Source organism: Peromyscus maniculatus, chromosome X (genome assembly GCF_049852395.1).
Source record: "Peromyscus maniculatus bairdii isolate BWxNUB_F1_BW_parent chromosome X, HU_Pman_BW_mat_3.1, whole genome shotgun sequence".
In the NCBI taxonomy this organism is placed as follows: domain Eukaryota; kingdom Metazoa; phylum Chordata; class Mammalia; order Rodentia; family Cricetidae; genus Peromyscus; species Peromyscus maniculatus.
Window position 1 is genome coordinate 56948735 of NC_134875.1, and position 24011 is coordinate 56972745.

The window sequence follows — 24011 nt, forward strand, 5'->3', positions numbered from 1 at the left end:
GTAAGTGACATGGATGTTTCTTTGCAGCTTTTGATGTTATGTCTTCATTCTTTAGTCTTAGCATACTGTCCACGTTCTATAGCAGTACATTTTACTTCTGATACATCTTAGAGGTGTTATATCTGTTTGGAGTCTAAATGCCTCTTGTGCTTAAAATTTATTTATTTTTCTGTAGACTCAGGAAATAGTCTGCTTTAATTTCTATGACTGTTTTCTGTGTCTTAAGTTTTATCTCCTCTCATTTTTCTACCGGTAGATGTATTTTATCTTGTGGACATACTCCAGAAATTTGTGCTAAAGATTGCTTATTTTTTCTTTACTCATGTGTAATATAATATTTTCTTCAACTTTACTTAAAGCCTTATTGTTTTTAATTCTGATTAATGTAGCTTATTGTTACTTTCTACAAATTTCTATTGATGAAATTGAGCTTTTAATTTTCTGAATTTCGTTTGTTTTCTTTCAAACTCCTTATGACTTTCTCATCTATGTTGCTGACCTATACATACACATTTTGAGTTGATTTCATCACTTCATTCATATGTGTGAAAGTCCTTGAACTGTTTTTCACGTATACTTTCAATTTGTCCAGCATTTTAAACACTTTTTCAATTTTTTTGATAAGGCATTTGAGGAGAAATTTTCATTTGCTTTGCTTTTCTTATATTTTTGTGTTGTGATCTCTATATTGCTTTGGATGAGTATGTTCTCAAGTTTACCTTTCTCATAGGGTATAGACCTTCTGTGGAGGGCTCAAGTCCCAAAAAGAAAGAAGAAAAGGAACCACTGTAATAGGTAAACTATATATAGAAGTACACTCAGAAAGTATTAAAGTTATCTACCATGCCCCAACAACAATGAATCAGATACTCACAGAAATAATGTACAGTAATATATTAAATTAAAACTCAGTTTGGGTAAAAGTGGGACTAATTGTGCTCAATGGCTGTGAGAAAGAGCACATATAGTTGGGAGGAGTTTAAAGATGGAAATGGATCTGGGAAGGTATATGGGCAGGACTGGGGTTGAATACTAATAGAATACATTGCATGCATGTATGAAAAATTCAAATAATTAATTAAAATGTTCTATTGTAAAAGTAGAAATAACAATAAATGAATAAAGTAAATGAAGAGAACAGACAGGAGAAGGAAATAGAGCACTGAGATTTGTGCTGGAATTTTGGTCTTAGTGCATTCATTTCTTGCTCAACAGTAGACCGTCCGTGAGAGGGAGGAGGCTGCTGCACTCTAAGGCCTTCGTGGACCTGGAACTCATGATTCTCCATTTCACCAGCATTGAACCACACAGAAGGTAAGTGGCTGCAGATGTAGAACTGGTCCCCAACCTCAATCGTGGTGGTGATGACTGCTCATGAACACACAAGTGATAGGACCTCAGAGCAGCGGGCCCTTCATTACCAGAGGATGTACTGCCTACATTTTATAGTGTGTTCTTGCCTGTCATTCACCCTGCCCATCACTGCCTTCGACAGGTGTCTCCCACAAAGCTAGTCTGGCAGACTCTCTCTAGTCCTTCTCATTTTGCAGTTGCTCCTTGTTTTCTTATTTCCAAGAGTATTTTTGTCTCAAAGAGTTAGCCTCTCTCCAGAGTGCACCTGACTGGATATCCCTCAGACACTGAAGAAAAAAAATATTTTTCCTTTTATGTGGACTAGAGCCAACAGCAGAGTCACAGTCCCAAATTTCCCAGATTGAATTAATGTTTGTGAGAATCTTGGGCTGATGTTTGGGGTAGGGGTGTCCATCTTTATTGTCAGAGACATGTTACACTTTATTCCTCACCATTTCACTAATAATAGAACAAAATCACTTTGTAATTTTGCCTATATGTTACCAGAGACTAAGCTATAAATCAGTATTATTTTAATATACTACATTTAATTGTCATTAAATTTGGTCATTTATTTATTTATTTATTTATTTATTTATTTTGGTTTTTCGAGACAGGGTTTCTATGTGTAGCTTTGTGCCTTTCCTGGGACTCACTTGGTAGCCCAAGCTGACCTCGAACTCACAGAGATCCGCCTGCCTCTGCCTCCCGAGTGCTGGGAGACATTTATTATTTGTTTGGTCTCTTCATGACACTTTTGTGTGAACTGTTAGTTCATATCTTTTATTCATTTTCATACCTTTTTGGACCTTTGTTCCTCAGTTTTTGAGTTCTTTATATAGGAAGCAGAGTTTCCACTTGTCTGGAATGTTTTACTACTACATCATTTTAGACTGTAAGTTCTCTTTTGAAATGCTTGTATTTGATATTTTTAAATTCTTTGATTTTCATTTGGTCAGATCACTTATTGCTTTCCTTCATTACCTCTAGCATTTGAGTGACATTTAGAAATCCCTTCCCTACATTAAGCTTAAAGAAAACCTGTCATATTTTCTTCAAGAAGCTGTGTGATTTCACTCTTTGCTTAGTTTTAACTCAATTTTTAGTTACTCTATACATGGCATAAATCATGCATCTACTTTAAGTTTTTTCTTTAAATCTTTAAATCAATTTTTAGTTACTCTATACATGGCGTGTTTTATGAATCTACTTTAAGTTTGTTTTGTTTTAAATCGTATCTCACTCTGTACCTTGCATGTCTGTCTTTCCTTTAGTGGCTTCTCCATGTCACCTTTGTTTTTTTTTAATTTATTTTAATTATGATTTATGTGTATGTGTTTTTTGCCTGCCTGTATATCTGTGTAGCAAGTTTGTACAGGGCCCTTAGTAGCCAGAAGAGGGCATCAGATCCCCTGGAACTAAAGTGTGTTATGGATGGTTTTCAGGACTGGGAATTGAATCCATGCCCTCTGGAAGATCAGTCAGTGCTCTTATCTGCCACCCAATCTTTTCAGCACTTCATTAAACACTGATGTCCAACCATGTTGGCTTCTATTTCTAAGATTTCTAACCTATTTCATTCAGCTATTTGTCTGTTCTTATTGAAGTAATAAGACACTATAATTGCAGAAATTCTCTAGAAAGTTTTCATTTTCTTGGTATGGTGTCAGGAGTCCCTTCTCAAGTGTCTTCCTTCTCTCTTCATAGCTATTCTTGTGTATCCTTTCACAATGAGCTTTACCATCAGGCTGTATAACTCAGTAAAATGTAGATATTTTTGAATTAAATTTATACATCAACTAAGGGAGAACTTTTTTTTAAATGCTGAGTTTGTCAGGGAAAAGTCAAATTTAAATAGCATTGCTCCACAACCCTTATAATGGAATCTGGAGTCCTTATTTAGTCATATGAGGCACATCCACAACTGAATATTGAACCAAAATACTGGAATATTCACAGATATTCCTAGGAAAGGAACATGGTGACCTTGTAATAGAACACAAACAGCAACTTCTTGAATACATTTCACTAACATTTGTAACAATGTGTGAAATCAGCTGCTTTGTTTCATGAGACTGCCCAGTCCCTTTCTTTCAAGACTGTTTGAGTTTTTCTTCACGCAAAAGAAAGTTCTTCCCAAATAGGATGTACTTAAACTCTCTTACACCTTGAGCTATACAACAGAAGACCATCATTTGAAGAATCTGGGACAGGCTTTTAGGACTGCATGAACAGTGTTCCTGAGAACCTGGAAGCCTCAAGAATAAGTACCACTTCTTTGTTCTTAATGGTGATAATTTTATCTTAGTCATCAAGTCATTTATCCAAGGACAATGCCATAATTTGTGTGAGATGCTGTAGCAACGTACTGTATTAGGTAGGTAATGAGTAACATTAATTTTATTTTCTTATGGTTTTAATGTTTTTGCTTGGAAGTTTTCTATATTTGGCTTATTCATATTGTTTTAGAAGCTATCTAATGTAATCATGTTATTTCCTGTTTATCAGTGTTGTGTACGTCTTTTAGAGGGTTTATTGTTGTTCCTGAAGTAGAAGAAAAACTTAGGAGCTTTCTGACTCTTTCATGTGTTACAAGATTCTTAATCCCCCTCATTTTGTTTCTTTTTCCACCATCAACAAATTTTCTTGAATGTTTCTCCTAACCATAACAATATATTCTTCCCACAGTCTGTGTCTTTTAAGATTGCAGTTTTAAACTAACCTCCATATCACTTATTGGATATGCCTTAGATATTCATTGATTATAACACATATTCATAACACATCTTGATGAGACTCATTGTTATGTGTCCATACCAACCTCTAGCTTACATGAATCATATCCAACTGTGCTTTGCCACCACAACCCTGGCACCGATCCCAGACCCCAGAAGTCAGTATTCCATTATCAGATGACTATCTCTTACTTTCCAGATGTGAGACAACATACAGCTTTGAATGGAACAGTTTTGAAGTCTTTGCCATAAACTGTACTGCATTCCTTTGATTTTATGTTTTCTTTTTCATCTTTAGGCTTACTTCATGACTAGATTTTCCGAATATGCTTAAGGTCAACTTTAAGTTTTGTTAACCATCTTCCTTCGTGTCTGCCTTGGGCCATTTTGGTGTCTTCGTCTGCCACAAATACAGTGACAAGGGTGAGACAAAGCAAGGGCTGGAATGTCATTCTTTTTCTTTTAATCACAATGAATTTGGTGTTGTAATATTTTCTGTTGTACCACTGTTTTGTAGATTTATCTTTTTCTTCATCATAGCTTATATATTATGGAGGGAAAATACTGGAGTCATGTAGCTAAGTGACCAAAATTGTTTTCTGTTCACTTAATAATGACTTTTTTTTGGGGGGTCATGATTTTGGTGACAAGGTTTCTTTGTGTAGCTTTGGAGGATAACTTGGAACTTGCTGTGTAGAACATGTTGACCTTGAACTCACAGAGATCCACCTGCCCCTGCCTCACGACTGCTGGGAATAAAGGCATGTGCCACAACTGCCCTCCTGGCTTACTACCCATTTCTAATGTTTTTTTTTATCATATACATACTTTATACACAAGGGAAGGGGAATAGTAATACACACACACACACACACACACACACACACACACACACACACACACACCCCTTTATACACTCACAAGTCACTTTCTAATCTGTGTCTATAGTAGATGTATCTAGTGTTGGGTATCTGGTTCATTTATTCTTTAAATTTCTACTTTGCTGGCGCTGGTTGCAAAGAAGAGACTGTGTATTTTTTCCTAGAACTTCTAAATATTTTGCCTTCTGATTCAGGTTCACAAAGATGGATGCAAAGAACCCAAAGACACTGTTGGATCTCGCTATACAGAGTCTGCTGAGAAATGAGTCTGTAGCAATCCAAGCTCTGGAGGATATGCCAAGAGTCTTTTTTGTTCCACTGTTCATTGCTGCCTTTGAGGGTGGGCATAAGAATACATTGCTTGAGATGGTGAAAGTGTGGCCCTATTACTGTCTCCATATTGGGTCATTAACTGTACAGGAGCCTCAACATGAACTCCTGAAAGCCATGATTGAGAATCTTCCAGTGTGTCCTTCAAAGAACTCTGCTTCTAGGTAAGACTGTATAATAGAAACATGGAAAGACAGAGGAGGTTATACCACAGCCTGCTACTCTCCCAGGAGTAACAAGTAAATGTGTGAGACTGTTGCCCACAAACTTGGTAACACATTAAAGACTGATTGTATTTAATGTTAATTATGAAATCTGTTACTGATTGTATTCAGTGTTCATTTTGAAATCTGTTACTGAGAGGTCTGTTGATGGGTTTATGTAACAGGTGTTACATAAGAGAAAGACAGGAGCTTTAAGACTGGAGGGGATCTAAGGTGTATAAAGGATTGGGGGGGAGGCTGAATTTTCATGAGAAAGATTTGTTGATAATTAGGACAAGGAGTGTCAGCTATGGATAAAAGAATTAGGTCTAAGATGTCATTGTTGATTCTATTCGGTATCATTATCGTTGGCTATTTCTCAACTATTCTATCTCGTCTACCCCTACAGGAGACCTAAACTGAGGATCCTAGATTTAAGGCAAGACAACGACTGTAGGACCACATGCCATGAAGACAGCATCAAGGAACCTTTCTGTTCTCATTCTTGTGCTTATTCTGACAGCTCTATCCTGAAAATAGAAGGGCAGCATCGTTTTGTAAATACAGAGTCCATGGTTCAGTTCCCCAGGCCTGTAGAGTTACTACTGGATCTTTCCCTAGATGGCTCCTTAGTGGAAAAGGAATTTTTGGTTTTGCTTACAAGTAAAATTAGGGAGAGTTCAGGGTCTTTGCACATATGCTGTCGAGATTTGCAAGTTGATAAACTGTGTGACAGCAAATGCACCCTGAATTTTCTTGATCTCAACTGTGTTGGTCAGTTGTCAATTGATATGGGTTCGCTGAGTGATATCACCAATGTCCTGTCTCAGATGGACCACCTAGAGAGCCTCAGTCTGTCTAAAGTCACTTTTAGATCTCTGGGTGGGAAAGTCTTTAAAAATTTCCTCGGTCACTTGCAACGTATGAACACCCTTAAGGAAGTCAGCTTCTCTTCATTCTGTCTCACAGGTCATCTGGACAGAGTGCTCAGGTAAGAGTTTGGGCCAGGTCCCTGGGTTTCCTAGAGAGCCTGTTGAGACAGGAAAGAAAACATTCTTGGGTATTCTTAACTCCTGAAAAGCTTTAATGCTTTCCACTTTGTCACTTTTGGGAATTTGAAACTGGAGAAAGAATTACAAAAATTAAGCATCCAGCAATGTACAGACAAGTGTAGAAATAAGAGGTGAAAAACACTAGCCTTCTAGATATGAAGAGGAACAGGGATTGAGATGGGGGAAGACTTTTTGCTGTAGCATTGATGCACCTCATCATAGATGCCGATATTTCACAATGTCAGATCACTTTACTGATATGTAATGTCCAAGGCATAGGCCATGAAAGTAGAGGTTGGTATGTAGGGACTTACCAAAGGGAATTTTCAGTTGCCTGCTCTTTCTGATCCCTCCCCACTAAAAAGGTGAACTGAAATATACAATGGATAATGTTGTAAGTATCAAGAGCTTTCAGTTTTTTCTCTTAATATTTCTTAAAATCATATAATGTCCTGTACACATTCTTAAGATTAAAAGAAATTGTATCTCAGTGTTGAAAACAAAACTTTCAGCCAGATGTGGTGGCACAGGATTTTAATCTCAGTACTTAGGAACCAAAGACAGGCAGATTCTGTGAGTTCAATGCCAGTATAATCTCCATAGTGAGTTCCAGGACAGCCAGGACTACATAGTAAGATCCTGTCTAAAAAAAAATTCTCAGAGTCACAAAACTATTAAGTGAATTAAAGCAAACATTAACACATTAATACCCAATTATAATGCATGTGAAAAGTAGTTTATTCTAGATATAAAGGTATAGTTTTCCTTATTCAATCTTCATTCTTCACAAGTTTTTTTTGTTGTTTTCTCCCTACAGAGTCCTGCCACCAGGTCTGAATTTCTTGTATCTGACATTCTGTGATCTTTCGCACAGAGACTTCAGATTTCTGGCCCAGAGCCCTCAGGTCTCCCGCCTAAAGCTGCTGAATCTTAGCAACAACCCAATGTATTGGGATGATTTTGAGCCTTTTCAAACTCTTCTGGTAAATCTCTCTGGTACTCTTCGGCATCTAGAGATGAATCATTGCCTTATAAATGATATTGCAATCTCTGTCCTTATTCCTGCCCTGATTCGTTGTACTCAACTCCGTGTCCTGTGCTTTGCTTCTAACCCCATCACAATGCCTATGCTTGTGACTATCATGAATAATTTAACACCCTTGAAGAATCTAAAATATGTGATTTATCCCATCCCTGTACATTGCTATGAACTGTGGCCTTTTCAGGGCAGTTTAGACCGAAGGAAGCTTGCTATTGTTCAACTACAGTTGAAGGTGATGTTAGCACTTGCAGAGAGGCCTGACATGAACTGGATCACTTACTTAGAATAAATTTCACAGTCCAACACAGTTTCTACCGATATGTACTATTTAAGTACTAAATGTTATTTTCTGGACCCACACACACACACTATATATATATATCTTTATATTATAGAAAATTACACTTGGGGAATACAGGTATGTAACTGATTCTTATGGAGCATAATTTAGAAAAGATGGAGGACCTCGAGTGTTCCTGTGTATCACTGGTCTACTGTTGATATATTTCATTTTACTGACCACAGTGATGTGTATTGTGTACAATACAGGATGATCAAGTCCTAGTTTGCTCTATCTCTGTCCACAGTGTTTGGTTCACTTGTTGGTACATCACACAATCAGAACAATGACAGCCTTTCCTGCCTGTATTTGTGGAAGGGTTGGTGGTTTTTGAAGACAATATTTTCATCCCCTAAGTTACTTTAGGCTGGTTTTGGTTGCTTTTGGGAATCCATCAGGATTTAATAGTGGGGCCAGGAAAGAAAGACAGCAGAGGCTCTGAGGTATCAATAGAACCTTCAAGATCATAAAGATCATTTCCTACTTCTTGATGTAGGTCTGCGCTAAAGTTTCTACTACTTCCCATGAAGTCCTCAGCTGGCTCTCCAGCCTTTGTCACATGAATTTTTAGGTGGGATTTAGGGTCCTTCCCATAATATTCCCCCTCCTTCCTTTAGTTCTCTTACTCTACTCCCAATTCTGTTAATCCTGTCATTTCCTTAGCTGTATAAATCATTCCCTATATATATATTGTGACTCTTTTTCCATTAGCTGTGCCCCATTTGTTATGATACATACTAGCCATGGGTGAGTACTGAGTCCAACTTATCTTATTCTCCAGAACGTAACATAATTATAAATTCAGTTTGCATATCCTAGACATACTTAGAAATGATGTGTGTAAAGTCTATAGTTGATAATTTGCACAGGGCTAAGGAATGCCTCAGTCTTCCAGTTGCTTACCACACAAGCCCTCCTGTGCTCAGATCAGAACCTAGCGTTTGTGTAAAAAGCTGAGCATCCAAGTGCACACTTGTCACCCCAGTGTGAAAAGGTGGAGGAAGGAAGAGCCTTGGGATCATGTGGCCGGACATTCTAGCAAATTAGTGATTCGAGGTTTAGTGAGAGATCCTGCCTCAGAAAATATGTGTAGAAGAAAATGCCAGATACTGAATTTTGGCATGCATGTGAGCATGTGCATGAGTGCGCGCGCGCGCGCGCGCGCGCACGCACGCACACACACACACACACACACACACACACACACACACACACACAGAGAGAGAGAGAGAGAGAGAGAGAGAGAGAGAGAGAGAGAAGCAAGTGCACACACCTCCTCCTACACATGAACATGGACACATAAAAACATCTTACTTGTATTGTTAAAATAATACATAAACAATTGTATTTCTTGAAACAGTATACTGCATCACAAAGACATGGTAAAGATATAAGATTAGGATTTGTTCCTTCCACATGTTGAAATGCCAAAATGACAACATTTCACTGACTAACAAAAAGAGTAGACTGTAAGTAATCATTTTCACATAATGTTTTCTTACTGAAGTAAATTAGTAAAAGCAATAGCTTAGAAATTTATATTGTTTTCTTTTTAAAGTGAGGTCATACTTGGTTTTAGTCTGACCACAGATAACTGTAATTGAATTTTGTTTTTACTAGTGATACTGGTAAATGTATCAAACTATATTTTACACGCATTATTATAATAAGAATACTGACAAAACAGTTAACATTTGTTTTTTATTAATTTTTTGTGGTAACCTTGTATTTCCAAGTTAGTAAGAAAAAGCATGTTAAAATATACTAATATTAACGTGTCATATTTCTTTTGTGATACATTTCAAATTTGTTCATATTTTCCATAATGCTGGTACCATGGTAATAATAATGCACAAAATTTCAAAGACCTAGTAATATGCCAGTGTAATGAGTGATTTACTTACATTGTTTCCAAGTCAAAAGAGTTTTTGACACTTTGTGTTAAATAAAATACTAAAATTAGATCTACCTGTTTCTTTGAACTTTCTCTTCATTTTTTCCATATGGCTCTTACTATATAGTCTCTGGATAAGCTGAGATCTCGTGCTCTCAGAAGTACCGTCTGACCAGTGTGTTACAGTGGCAGAATACTGGGAAAGATGCAATTGGATCAATATTTTTCCTGACCAGTGGAATCTTCAGTGGAGATTCTAGAAGGGGGAATGGCGAATGAAAGGGACAAGAAACACAAAGAATTGACAATAAGACAGGTATTCTCATCAAGCTGCAAATTTTTATTTTGCTCAGGCAAGTGTTATAGCAAGCAGACCAGGAAGCTTTCTTTGGGAAAAGATCAGGGTAGTGTTGGGTTGCTAAAACGTTGTTACTAATGGTCAGTGTAGCAGAAAGATAAGGAAATGTTAAGTTATTTTATAATAACTCAGGACTTGTGCAGGCATGTCACAGTTTTCTGGTAAGTGGGTCAGTACTGGAGAACAGAAACTTAACTTGGGCAGGCAATATGGCATGGCTCTTACAATTGTTCTTGGCATCTCCTCCCTTTATTTTATTATATGAGGAAGTGTGCCCACCTGAATAGTGGTGGACCTTTACCGGCTCAGGGAGACATTGACCTGACTCCTCCTAGAGCTGCTGAGGGCTTGTGAAGGGTACCTTTTGGGGAGGAGAGGGCTTAGGCATTTTGTTGCCTCTAGATACCAACCTCAATGCAAGTCAGGTTTGTCTCTCAGGGAATCTGAACCAAAGCTATTAAATCAGCCTTCCCCTGCAGTACTTGGCCTTGCTCCCAGCGGTGTCCATACTGGCTGATGCCAATAAGCATAGGTTTGGACTTTATGCTGCTCCTAAGGAGAAGAGGACTGAGAAATATCATAGGGATCACATCCTCGATCCAGCATTTCGAGCTGATGATAATGAACCTGTATAGGTTTTGATGCCAGGGAGTGTATTTTTTTTTTTGATGAACTGGATTAGCCTGCCAATTATAAAGGGACTCAAAGTTATAAATAACAAAAGGCTGACTAATGGTCCTTCGAGAGGCATCAAAAGGGAGAACGTGGATGATCTCCACCAGTTATCTGCGGCGGCAGACAGTTGCTGCTTATGTAGCTCTAGGCTAAGTTTATGTAGCTTATTTATCTGGGTTTTTACCATTCCAGACTCATTAATATAATAACAACATTCTTCCCTCAGAAAAAGGCATGTCCCACCCTTTTCTGCTGTCAGCAGGTCCAAGGCCCGTCAGTTTTGTAGGGCAACCTGTTCTAGGGAGGTTAACTGCCTCTGGAGGGAGGACAAGGATGCTGCAGAAGCCTCAATTGCTACCTGAAGTTGTTCAGATAGGTGAGCTGTTGTCATGAGGGAATCACCCAGGGCTTCTCCTACCAAGCCTGCAGAGACCAGGGAGGTCAAGGGAAGTTCCGGCCACAAGGGGCAAGAAGACAGCTCTTTTTTGCTTGGGCAGGGGTGGGAGGTGGGGGAGGCATCCCATCCCAAGAACTCTGCAGGGGTCCTGAGTATAAGTTGTGAGAGCAGAGTGCTGGGTAGGCAGAGCATGTCCTGTGGGATAGGGATGGTCAAATTTTTTGATAGAGTGCCATTGTACTGAAAGAAAAACCCAGGGAGGGCAAAAGGATGACGGGAATACGGTCTGACTGCAAGAGGGAAGGGAAACACTGGAAAAGCAAAAGTCAAACTTGGAGAGGCCTGGGTCAAGAAACAAGGGTACTTCGGGGATGGGGCGGAAGCCATGGGGATTATCAGTGGTGGTACAACTAAGGACCTGCAGCAGGGGTACTGCTATCAGGGGAGGACATCCCAAGGCTGCACATAGGAAACACAATGAGAGATTCCCAATGCCAGTAACATTGGCAAACATAAGGCCTTCTCAGAGGAGGGAAAGCCAAGAAAATGGAGAGGAGGGGGATGATAGTTGTGTCATTAATATTTTTTCTTGTATAAGGATATTATGATGGACTGTAGACTGTACTTGTACATAAGAGCACCAAATGTAAAGTCTGGAGCTAGGCCATGTGGCCATTTGGGTCATGTACATGGCTCCTTCTACTGGACTAGTCCATTGCAAGTCCCACGGGTCCCAAACCACTAGGGAATATCCTGTGGATGTCTTATAAAATTTAGGGCCATTCCATTCTCTCCCAATTACCTGTCCCTTAGCAGGAGGAATGGCATCATAAATTTTGCAGTAAGAATAGGGGACTCCTTTGCTTTTCTCCTTCAAATAAGTTTTGCACTTGTGGACAGTCTGGTCATACAAAAAACAGATAGTAGGAGCCACCTTGCCGGGGGAATTATGGAAATCAGTAAAGTTGAGTAAAATGGGACTCTGACATCCGTGTAAGGGGCAATCAGCAATAGCCAATAGGTGATCAAAGGTCTGTGTTTTAGCATAATTAGTATAATTTTCAGTCAAATAAAAGCACCATACGAATGGGGATGTGTCGACTGGTCTCTGGTCCTGATGAGAAGGTACAGGCAGCAGCAAGATCCAGAATATCCAGGGAAATTCTCCCAGTTTTTTCTTCATCCGCATCTGTAAAGAAGGAGAAGGAAAGGGAAAACGACCCCAGGGGCTATCCTTTTCCCTGGGTGATTGGTGAGAGCTGACTTGTTTAATCTCTCAGGGAGCCAACGAGGGCCTCCCTCTGTTTGGTCATAGATGCATGCTGACCCTCAACCCCAGATCAGGACTGGGTTGGGCCCTTTCCACTGGGCGGTTAAGGGGTCTCGCCACATGAACAATACTTAGTGGCTTTGACTTTGTGGATGCCAAAATTGATCCAGTGCAGACCTTTCATTCTTGTCCAAGGTAAGGAAGTTAAGGACAAAAAGGGCATGACATAGAAGATTTCGGAGGTGCCTCGTGTATCATACAGGCTTCGCCTCTTTAATTTATTAAGCATAGATTTTAGAGTCTGATGAGCACGTTCAACGGTGCCCTGGCCCTGGAGGTTGTAAGGAATGCCAGCGACATGCTTAATCTGAAGTTGTTGGCAAAAATATTGAAAATTTTTTCCAGTATATCCTGGGCCATTATCAGTTTTTATAACTTTAGGCTTTCCTAGGACAGGAAAACATTGTAAAATATGGGAAATAACATTTTTGGAGGCCTCTCCGACCTGGAGAAAGGCAAATATAAAACTACTAGAGGTATCAACTGTAACATGTACATATTTAAGTTTTCCAAATTCAATTAAATGAGTAACATCCATTTGCCAAATTTCATTGGGAACCAAGCCCCGGGGGTTAACTCCTAGATGTTGAACCAGGAGGGAGACAGCACAGTCTGCAATTTTTAACAGTTTCCGGGCCTGTTCTAGGGTAAGCTTAAACAACAAACGAAGGGAATGAGCATTTAAATGGTGAAGAGAGTGTGCTTGGGCAGCCTGAGAAAGGGATCCTGCAAGAACAGGAAAAAATGATTGTGTGGCCGCATGAGCCAAGGCATTTCCCTCAAACAGAGGATCAGACAATTTTAAATGGGCCTGTAGATGGCCAATAAAAAAAGGGGCACTGTCTAGCCATAATCAAGGAACACAACTGAAGAAAAAATGAAGCTACAATTGGTAGAGGGTTTAATAAAGGGAACAGTTTTCAGTAAGGGAACAGAATGGACAACATAAGCACTATCAGTATACAAATTAAAGGGCTGAGAATGAAATAGTTGAAAAACTTGAATTACTGCATAAAGTTCAACAAGCTGTGCTGAGGAATATGAGGCAGGAGGTAGCCTTTTCGTCCACAACATAGGCGGCAACCCCATTGGCCGAGCCATCTGTAAATATCAGGGGAGCCTCCATTATAGGTTGTGAGGCAGTAATTTGGGGAAAACAAATGGATGAATTCTGGCAAACTGTAACAAGGGATCTCTAGGATAATGGTTATCGATAGCACCAAGGAAGGAGGAGCAGGCAATGGGCCACTCACCATTTGTTTGAAGTAGCCAATCTAATTGTTCTCACGTATAGGGGATGACTATGGAGTCAGGATCTTTTCCAAAGTATTGCCTAATTGTTTCTCTGACCTTAATAATTAGCTTGGCCATTAAAGATGGGTAAGTGGCCAGGACCTTTGAGGGAGAGGTGGGTAGGTGGACCCAGAGTAGGGGATTCCTTCTTTTTTCTTCTCTGATGGTTATTTGTTGCCAGAAGACTCCTGTGGGGACATGGGATGTCGCAAAAGCTATGTATAACAAGGTCAGAATAGGATATCTGAAAAACAGTTTGGTTTGAATAGCTTTATTGATTAAAGCCAGAGAGACCTGGGCCTCAGGCATAAGCTTTCTGGCAGATGAAGGATTTGAGTCTCCTTTTAGAATCTCATTAAGGGGGACCAGTTCATCAGTGGTAAGTTTTAAATAAGGTCTGAGCCATTGAATATCACCTAATAATTTTTGGAAATAATTTAGGGTTTGAAGATGGGAGGTCCGTAATTGAATCTTTGGGGTTAAGACTCACTGTTGATAAAGTTCAAAACCCAGGCAAAGATAGGGATCTGCTAATTGGACTTTGTCAGGGGCAATTTGAAGTCCCCTTGTTGAAAGGCTATAGGTTAGCTCCTTATAGCACTGGAAGAATTGGTCTTGATGTCAGCCTGCCAAAAGTGTATCATCCATATAATGGAGAATACAGATGGAAGGCCACTTTACTCTGATGGGATCTATTGCTTTAGTCACACATTTTTGGCATAGAATGGGACTATTTTCCATTCCCTGGGGCAGGACCCTCCATTGGAAATGTAGCATTGGTCCCCGGAAATTAATTTGGGGAATGCTAAAAGCGAAATGTGATTTATACTTGGGGTATAGGAGAATAGTAAAAAAAAAAAAAAATCTTTGAGATCAATAACAATTTTATAGTACCCAGAAGGAATTGCCACTGGAGAGGGCAAGCCAGGCTGTAAGGCACCCATGGGAACCATGACCTTATTTATAGCCCTAAGATCTTGTAATAATCTTCATTTTCCTGATTTCTTTTTAATAACAAGAATAGGTGTATGCCATGGGGAGTTTGTTGGTCCGATATGACCTGCAGCAAGTTGTTCCTATACTGACTCTATAGCAGCTGCAACCTTTTCTTTTGTTAAAGGCCATTGATCAACCCAAACAGAATCAATTTGTATTCCAGGTAGTTTTATCTGCATGGGGTACAGGAATGTCAATGGCCATTAGGATAAATTTTGAGAAGACCCTAATCCAGCCCAACCATTTTTAACAAATATTGGGATACGTGTTTTAATGCCCTGAGAATTTTTTCCTAAACCCTAGCCAGGAATGAAACCTTGTTTAAGCATCTGATTGGTGACAATTTCATTGGGACTGCACATGATGACGTTCATTTGGGTAAGAATATCTCGGCCCCAGAGATTAATAGGTAGGCCAGGGACAACAAAAGGTGTAACAGTACCAGAATTGCCTTCTTCATCAGTCCAACTAGGGACCTGTAAACTCAGTTGAGGGTTTGAAGTCTGGTCAATGCCTTTAAGATTGGTGTGGGTTGTGGTAAGAGGCCACATAGTGGGCCAGTCTCTATGTGATATAACAGTGGTATCAGCTCCTGTGTCCAAAATTCCTTGGAAGGGTTTGCCTTTAAGCTTGAGAGTTAAGAGGGGGCAGGATTGGGAGAATTGTTGAAACCAATAAATATCCATCGGAGGAACCGGAACTGCTGTGGCTATCACTCTATATAAATAAAACACTGATTGGCCAGTGACCAGGCAGGAAGTATAGGCGGGAAAAGGAGAGAGGAGAATTGAGGAAACAGGAAGAAGGAGGGGGAGACACTGCCAGCCACCGCCAGGACAAGCAGCATGTAAAGATGCCAGTAAGCCACCAGCCACATGGCAAGGTATAGATTTATAGAAATGAGTTCATTTAAGATGTAAGACAGTTAGCAAGAAGCCTGCCATGGCCATACAGTTTATAAGTAATATAAGTGTCTGAGTGATTATTTTATACATGGGTTGTGGGATTGCGGGGCTTGGTGGGAGCTGGAGAGAAGCTCTCCAGCAACAGGGACCATCCTCATAGTGGGCAAATTTTCTATAATTAAGGTTTGAATGTCGGAGAGGAAGCAATAGGAGTTGGGCAGTGCAGGTTCCTGGGTGGATAGTAATCATGCTTGTACTTGTAGAGGCAAGAATCTTAAGTTCTCCAGTAAAATCATTATCAATAACCCCTGGGAAAATTTGAATCCCTTGAAGGGTGGTGCTAGCCCTTCCAGTGATTAGGCCAAAGGTATGGGGAGGTAAGGGGCCATAGACTCCGGTATTTAGGAGCTGAGGGCCCATTTCAGGGGTCAATATTGACTGGGTGGTGGAACAGAGGTCCAGTCCTGTCCTCCTTGCAGTTGCTCTCCAGAGATCTGAAATGGATTGGCAGGGTTGGGGAGTGGCTGAGTCTGGGCAGTGGGGACAAATCTGATAGCCCCTGGGGTTGTCCTCTGTAAGTTTCCCTGCTGTTTAGGAGGTAATGGTTGACCCTGTGCATTTGTTTTGGATCTGTATTCTGAAGCCCAGTGCTTGACCCCGCTGCAGCACGGGCAAAGAGAAGTGGGGGGAGGGCGCTCATTGGGAGCTGCATGAGGCACAGTGCATTCTCGGGGGGAAAAAACTGTTGTTTGCAGTTAAAACAAGTTTTAGGGTCTTTGTAGGCTGACCGGAGGGCAGCGCCAATGGCAAGCCCCATGGCATGGGCGAAGCCAATTCTTGAGTATAGACTGACATAATCAGAAAGTTCACAGGGCTGTGATCTGAACTCTGAAATCACTACTGTTTTCCAGGCCTAAAGCTTGACATACCTGATTCAGGAGAGAGACCCTAGGAATGCCCTGCCCCGGGCAGGGAGCCTGTACTCTATGATCTCAAAAGTCAGTTGCTTATCGTCTCAGAACGACTTTTCCAGTCTCCATCACATCACAAAACTCCCTCCCTAAGCTGAGAGGCCCAGAGCTCAGGATCAGAGAGCAGGGTCCCACAGCAATGCCCCCTTTCCCATTGCAAAGCTTCCCCTTATCTTCAGATAACTCCTGTGTAAAAATCTCTTCTGACTTTTCTAGGTTTTTGACATTTGACATTTCCAGTAATATTAAGCAGTGCATCACAGTGACCTGCGATTCCCCTTTCAGCATGTGCACAGTTCCTGAGGCTTGGGATTATGTCTTTCACCCAGCTCTCTGTTTCAATACCCATTGTTTCCTGTGCATTCCCACACTGGCATCATTCTTCTGTCCCTCACTAGTTTATGGTAACTCGTTTGTTTTCCAAATGATCTCTAAAATTGAATTGCCCAGAGGGGCTGGAGAGATGGCTCAGTGGTTAAGAGCACTTGCTGCTCTCCACAGATGATTTGGATTTGATTCCTAGCACCAATATAGGTTGGCTCACAAATGCCTGTAACTCCAGCAATAGGTAATCTGACACCCTGTTCTGGAAGTTGTATGCAATTGAACTTACCTGTTCAGATACACAGATATACACAAAATTAAACAAAATTTTAAAAATTAGGTTGTCAAGAAAAGACAATAACATTTTTAATATAATCATGTAAAATGTAAATATTTGTGGAGAATTTTTATGTTATTCCTATTGAGTCTTTTCACAATAAAATATAGAATATCCTTTCATTGAGACTTTTCACACTAGAATATAGAATAACCTTTCCTTGTTCAAAGCTTCCTTAGCTGACTTTCAGAAGTTTTGAAAATTTCTCTCTGTTTGCCAAAGCTTATAAAATACCACCCTTTTAAATTAGCTCCTACAGGAGAACCCAGAAGACAAGATCAAATAAAAACAATGTAAGTTTGCCAAACTGAAATCTGAAGTGGCCCTGTAGTCCAAAAGAGCAGAGAGTTCCAATCACCCTGAGCCAAGGATACAAGGAAGGCCCTCCGGTTTACCTGGGCAAGGTAGGTTGTCTTGAAGTAGATAATCTGCAGGGCTTTCTCCATCTCTTCTCTCCATGAACGCAGCTCTCAGCTCAGCTCACGAGAACTTGCACACTACTTTATAGAAGGAGGTTTTGACTAATTCTACAATGGCCAACAGTGGCAAATCAGATCTTGGATTTCAATGTGCTGGGGTTTGTGTCTTTGATCCCTCCACATTTCCTGATTGCTCCCTTTGCTGTAGTTGTTTTGACATTTTATTCAGTATTCATACGTGGATATAATGTATTTGTAGCCAATATATCTCCCCTTCCTTGCCCTCCAATTCTTCTCTTGTGGCAGTGTGTGCCTGGATCCCCAGCACTGAGAGACAGAGACAGGTGGATCATGGGACTCACATGCCAGGTGGTCCAGCAAAAAAATGGAGAGCTGCAGATTCAGGAAGACACCCTGACTCAAAAAATAAGGTGAAGGAGTGATGAGAGAAGACACTCCAGTGGCAGTCTCTAGCCTCCATACAGAAGATATAAACACACACACACACACACACACACACACACACACACACACACACACACACACACACACAGAGAGAGAGAGAGAGAGAGAGAGAGAGAGAGAGAGAGAGAGAGAGTGACAGAGAGACAGAGAGACAGAGACAGAGAGAGAGACAGAGAGAGGTCTAAAAAGAAAGTAGTCCCTTGACACTTTACCTAGGTTCCCAGAGAGGAATATGCAGGTAGAGAACTTACCCTCTAGAGTTGCCTGGCTGTGAATTCAGTAGAGGTTATTTTTGAAATATCTTCTGCAGTGCTTGGTGGCTCACGTTTAACACACAGGAGGGAGAAGCAGTAAGATCTTTGTGAGTTCAAGGCTCCCGCATTTTATGTAGAGAGCTCAAGGAGAGCCAGTGAGGCTTCCCCCCCAAAATTCTTATTATCACTGCTCCAGTCAAATGCCAAATTGAAGGGCTTTTACCATATTTTGTGCCTACACCAGTTTCCCTATCTCTGGGGGTCATTCCAACTGATGGTGGTGGTGGTGGTGGTGGTGGTGGTGGTGGTGGTGGTGGTGGTGGTGGTGGTGGTGGTGGTGATTGTCTGTTTTGATTTTGTTTTCTTTTTTTCTGCCCCTCCCCACTCTGCCATCTGCATCTCCAGACATCATGGATCTGTTCTCATGCAGGCTCTTGCTCTCTCTGTCTCTGTCTCTGTCTCTGTCTCTGTCTCTGTCTCTCTCTGTCTCTCTGTCTCTCTGTCTCTCTGTCTCTCTCTCTCTCTCTCTCTCTCTCTCTCTCTCTCTCTCTGACAAAACACAAAAAATAGATTTCTCCATTCTCTGTTAAGATTTCCAACTTCCTACGGACTCTTCATTCCACTCCACCAGGACTTCTGTCCCCAAATTGCAATGGGTGTTCTCTCGCCAAGGTCACAATCATTTTATTTTCTCTAACCTTGTACAAATTCACCAACGTATTGATAGTTACTGTTAATATGTATTCTTTTGTCAGCTCCTTCTGTCTCTCAACAACAAATATTCAGCATTTTCCCAGAGCCCAGAACAGTGTACTGGATACAAATTCAAGGTCTCTCCTCTGCTGACTGTGTAGTCATGAGTACAACCCTTATTGTCTCCACCTCTCAAGATTTCATCTATAACATGGAAAGGGTAGGAAATTAGCCTCACATTGGTGGTGTGAGCACAGGGAGTGTGTGAAAAAGACTAGCACACAATTCATTACAGTCACTTTTATCTCTTCTTCTGTATCTTGGTTAGGAATTAGTAGACCTGCCACTCCCAATGTGTAGGCTGATGATAATGAATATTCAATCACTTTTTAATTGTCTGTTTTATTGATCTATAAATGATAAGCAGAAATGTATAGATTTAAGTGATACAAAGAATTGATTTGATGTGTGTAGATGTAATTCTAAAGAGTCTTATTAAATAAGAAATACAGAGCCAAATAAAGTTAAAAGCCCACGAGGTCAGAGCACTAGCAAATAGCCTTTAGCTTACCAGCCCCTGTAGTCCTTCCCGAGAAAGAGACCTACTTCCTGTGTGTCTATATTTTTTTATTGACTTTCTGTTCTGCCTTCTCATTGGTTTTAAACCCAACCACATGACTTCTTTGTCACTGCCTGTCTATACAGACCTCCAGGTCTCTATGATTGGTGCTGGGATTAAAGGTGTGTGTCATCAAGCTGGCTGTGTTCTTGAACACACAGATTCTGCCTGCCATGTGATCAGATTAAGTGCATGTGCTACCACTGCCAGACTTCTGCTAAATGGCTTGCTATTAGCTCTGACCCCCAGGTAACTTTATTTATTAACATACAAATAAAATCACATTGCAGCACAAATAAAATATCACCATAGATGTGTGTATGTATAGTGAAATGATTACCTCAAAAGAACCAATAACCACATCCATCAAATCATATATTGACCTTTTTTTGACAGGAATACAGATCTAGTCTTTCAGTATTATTTCAAGTATAATACACATTACTGTTAACTAATACCACAGTCCTTGTACTATATATTAGACCTACAGAACCCATTCAGTTGTAACTGAATACTTCTATCCTTTAATCAATAGCACCCTGTTTCCTTCACTCTTAACTCTAGTAATCCACGCTGTGCTCTGTTTTGCCCAAGCTCAAATTTGTAAGTTCTACATGCACGTTAGGGTTTCTTGATTTTTATTTATTTTTTGTGGTAGTAAAATTGTGATATGAGGCAGTTTGGATATGCACTTCTCTAATGAGGAGTGCCACTATGTATCTTTTCATGAGTTTATTGGCCATTAGTGTGTCTTAGAGGAATGTGTAACAGAGTCCTTCATCCATTTTCAAAACTTGGGTTGCTGGTCTGAGCCAACTAGGATCACAACAGGGAGATGGCAGGTTCACCTGGTGTCACACACCATCCCATCCTCCACCACTCTTCTCTTACATCTTTTCCCAACAAGGGTGTCTGATTGCAGCATGAATCCCTGATTCCCCTCTCCATGCTCAAGCCTCTGAATACAATGGCTTGCACATTATGGGGATTAACACTGTTAGATATAAGATTTACAAATGTTTTCTCTCATCTTGTTTTACTTTTTTCTCTCTTGGCATTGTTATGTGAAGCACGAAGTATACTACCACATATGGACTGCAACATATGATTTGGTAGACCCAAGAAGTCATATCCAAACCCACTGTGTAACTTACATTGGTGAAGTAAAATTTGTGTGGATGAGGAATGAGATTCTTTTAATATACAGCTAAAATTTTTTCTACTATTTTGATGAGATTTTTATTATCATAAGGTATAACCACTCTTTATTCTTACAATGTTTGTCTGGTTCTTTATCATAGTGATCTTATCTTTATAAAATAAGTTAGAATTTTGCATCGGGTGGTGGTGGTACGTGTCTTTAATCCCAGCACTTGGAAGGAAGAGACAGGTGGATCTCTGTGAGTTCAAGGCCAGCCTGGGCTACCGAGTGAGTTCCAGGAAAGGCACAAAGCTACATAGAGAAACCCTGTCTTGAAAAACCAAAAAAAAAAAAAAAGAAAAGAAAAAGAAAAAAGAAAACAACAACAACAACAAAAAAGAAGCGTTGCTCCTCTTCAGTATCTTAGAGGATCTTAAGGAGTATATTTAAGGAGTATATTTAAATAGACTTTAGTTTTTGAATAGCATCAGGCTCACAATAAACTAACAAAATGCAACTTCCATTTACCTACTGCTTCCCTCTTAGACTCAGAGCCTCACTAGGTGTCAAAATTCTGCACCAGTATGGGTCATCTGGGCTAACAGGTGAGACTGAAGACATATGTGTCATTCAGATAGGGAAAGGGGAACTTTGATTTTCATAGAAAAATGAGAACAAACCATATCTGTAAGATAATGACACACCCAAGAATGTAGGGAACCTGGTATCCCCAAATCTGGAAAGCTGAGGCATCTGTGAGATTTAGCAGCAGTACCTACATCAGTCTTAATAGCCTGGGCAAACATTGACAAATTGTTAAGTGAAAGCAGCAGTTCCCACAATCGTGCATGATTGAGACAGGCATGAAGCTGTGAGGATCATGCCAAAAATCTGCAAAGGAAAGCCTGTTACAGATAACATAGAACCCTCTGTTACGAATGTGAAAGTGGAAGGGTGGAGGGAGGACAGGCAGTGGAAGAAAGGAAAGGGAAATGGAGCAAGGGATGACTCTCATTACTGCAGAGATGATGGTGCCCGAGGAGAGGTTGTGGAAAGTGTTCCATTTGTGAAACTCGAGTAAGTTTGAAAACATAATGTGGAAGAGTTAGGAAACACAAGAATCTTAATGTTGTGAGAGTATTCCTCTCTTGATTCCCTTCGATCTCATGAGACACCTGGAATGAGAGTACAGGTTGTGAACTTAAGTTTAATTTAGTGGAAAATACAAGGAAAACTGTGAAGTTAAGCTTAGTATAACTTTCATGATTGAGGTAGGCAGAAAGCGGCAGAGATCCTGATGTGGTGTTGGCTGGATACTGATAGATCGGAGAGGCCTGTGCTTGTGAATGTGGGATGGGTTGAATGGTCCAGGAAAGTTACTACCAGCACCCAATGCAGTCTGGGAACAGCCATTAGTGTTTTGCATCTTTGTGTTTTGCATCTCCATTGTAATCTGTTGCAGAATACACCAAACAGACTCATAGACTAATCTGTGTTCTCACCTGGGGACCTCTAATAGGGTTACCTCATGGGGACCTGTACTTGGATTTCCTCAAAGATGTGATGACAAAGAGCCCCTATCACCTATCATGGACCCAAAAATGAATCCTTCTTTCCAAAATGTTGAGTTCAAGACATCCAAAAAAATTACTTCATTAGTATACCTGTCTGTGTTCTCTTTGGAAGAGGCAATAAAAAATGATTTTTACAATATCTCAGTTAACCCAAGGCTCACCAAGCTAATACTATATCTAATGCTCTATCTTCACATTTTAAAAAGATTTATTTTCACTTGTGTCCATGTGTGAGTGCAGGAAGTATGTATGTGCACCAAGTGCATGCAGGTGACCACAGCATCCACAAGAGGACATCAGATCCCCTGGAACTGGAGTTACAGGAAGTTGTGAGCTGCCTGGCATAGTTGCTGAGAACCTATCCGTTGTCTTCTGCACAAGCAGCAAATGGTTTAAACTACTGAGCCGTCTCTCCAGCCCCCATGTCCTAACATTTAAAGATCCATCAACATTACACCCTGTACGTGGACAACAGGAAGATTTTATAAGATGGCCTCAAGTGAGCTCTGTGAGGATGGTATCCTTAGATAACAGTTAATAAATTTCCTCACAAAGCTTATGTCACACTGACAGAGCTGAGTGGAACTTTCTTCCCTAGCCTTTCCCAGAGAGCAGCCTCTCCTTTAGAAGATGGACTTTCAAGGCATGAGGCAGGACCATTTTACAATCTCTTGGTGTTGTAGTCGGGTGAGTCCTCATCAACAGCCCTCTGGGTGATGAGAAAAGAGGAAATCCCTCCCAGGATAACTGCACACAGAATCACCATGTGATAACGGTGCCCTGAAGGGATGAGAGAGGTTAGGGGAAGAAGAGGGAGGGGAAGTCACATGTTCAGCAAGGCGTCAAGCCAGTATTAGTTACAACCATTGTTGCAGGAATCTTAGAGGTCTTATTACTAAAATCAAACCAGGGCCTGGTATTGGGGTGAATGCTGGAAGATCAGAGAAGCAGAACAAGCCACAGCCACCTCACCTCACCAGTTCCTCAGCTGATCCTGTTTCCTCAGACTGGAAGCCTCTGAGTCCTCATTCAGAATGAATCTCAGCTGAAATGTGCTGCTCAAAAGCCTGAAAGCTTAACCACCTGAAAGCTTCTTGTTCCTGATCTTCACACCTTATATATCTTTCTGCTTTCTGCCGTCACTCCCTCGGATTAAAGGCTCACTTTCTGGGATTAAAGGTGTGAGTCACCATGCTTGGCTGTATCCTTGAACACACAGAGATCCAGGTAGATCTCTGCCTCTGGAATGCTAGGATTAAAGGCATGTGCTACCACTGCCTTACCTCTATGTTTAATATTGAGGCTGTTCTGTTCTCTGACCCCAGATAAGTTTATTAGCGTGCACAATATTTCGGGGAACACAATACCACCACAAACCATCATTATTCAGATATTCTGAACGAGGTGATAATTTGGAGAGTTTAAGTACA

General features: G+C 40.5%; 1 protein-coding gene and 1 long non-coding RNA gene across 5 annotated transcripts; both read left to right on the forward strand.

Moving 5' to 3' along the window:
* Nucleotides 1–723: 723 nt before the first annotated feature.
* Nucleotides 724–9898, forward strand: LOC143270770 (melanoma antigen preferentially expressed in tumors-like). 4 transcript variants are annotated; one of them, XM_076561856.1, is made up of 6 exons: nucleotides 724–795; nucleotides 1216–1314; nucleotides 4387–4511; nucleotides 5164–5463; nucleotides 5912–6493; nucleotides 7372–9874. In XM_076561856.1, exons 4-6 carry the CDS (start codon nucleotides 5174–5176, stop codon nucleotides 7883–7885), a joined length of 1386 nt encoding a protein of 461 aa, XP_076417971.1. In that variant the 5' UTR covers nucleotides 724–795; nucleotides 1216–1314; nucleotides 4387–4511; nucleotides 5164–5173; the 3' UTR covers nucleotides 7886–9874. The 4 variants fall into 4 exon arrangements, with proteins under 4 accessions (XP_076417971.1, XP_076417973.1, XP_076417970.1 ...); XM_076561858.1 differs by having other exon boundaries at nucleotides 4387–4423; XM_076561855.1 differs by lacking the exons at nucleotides 724–795; nucleotides 1216–1314 and adding an exon at nucleotides 3435–3730 and having other exon boundaries at nucleotides 7372–9898.
* A 2734-nt stretch (nucleotides 9899–12632) lies between these two features.
* Nucleotides 12633–21160, forward strand: LOC143270782 (uncharacterized). The gene is made up of 3 exons (XR_013048022.1): nucleotides 12633–12725; nucleotides 17667–17820; nucleotides 20937–21160. It is a non-coding gene; the product is annotated as an uncharacterized LOC143270782 (long non-coding RNA).
* The last annotated feature ends 2851 nt before the right edge of the window (nucleotides 21161–24011 follow it).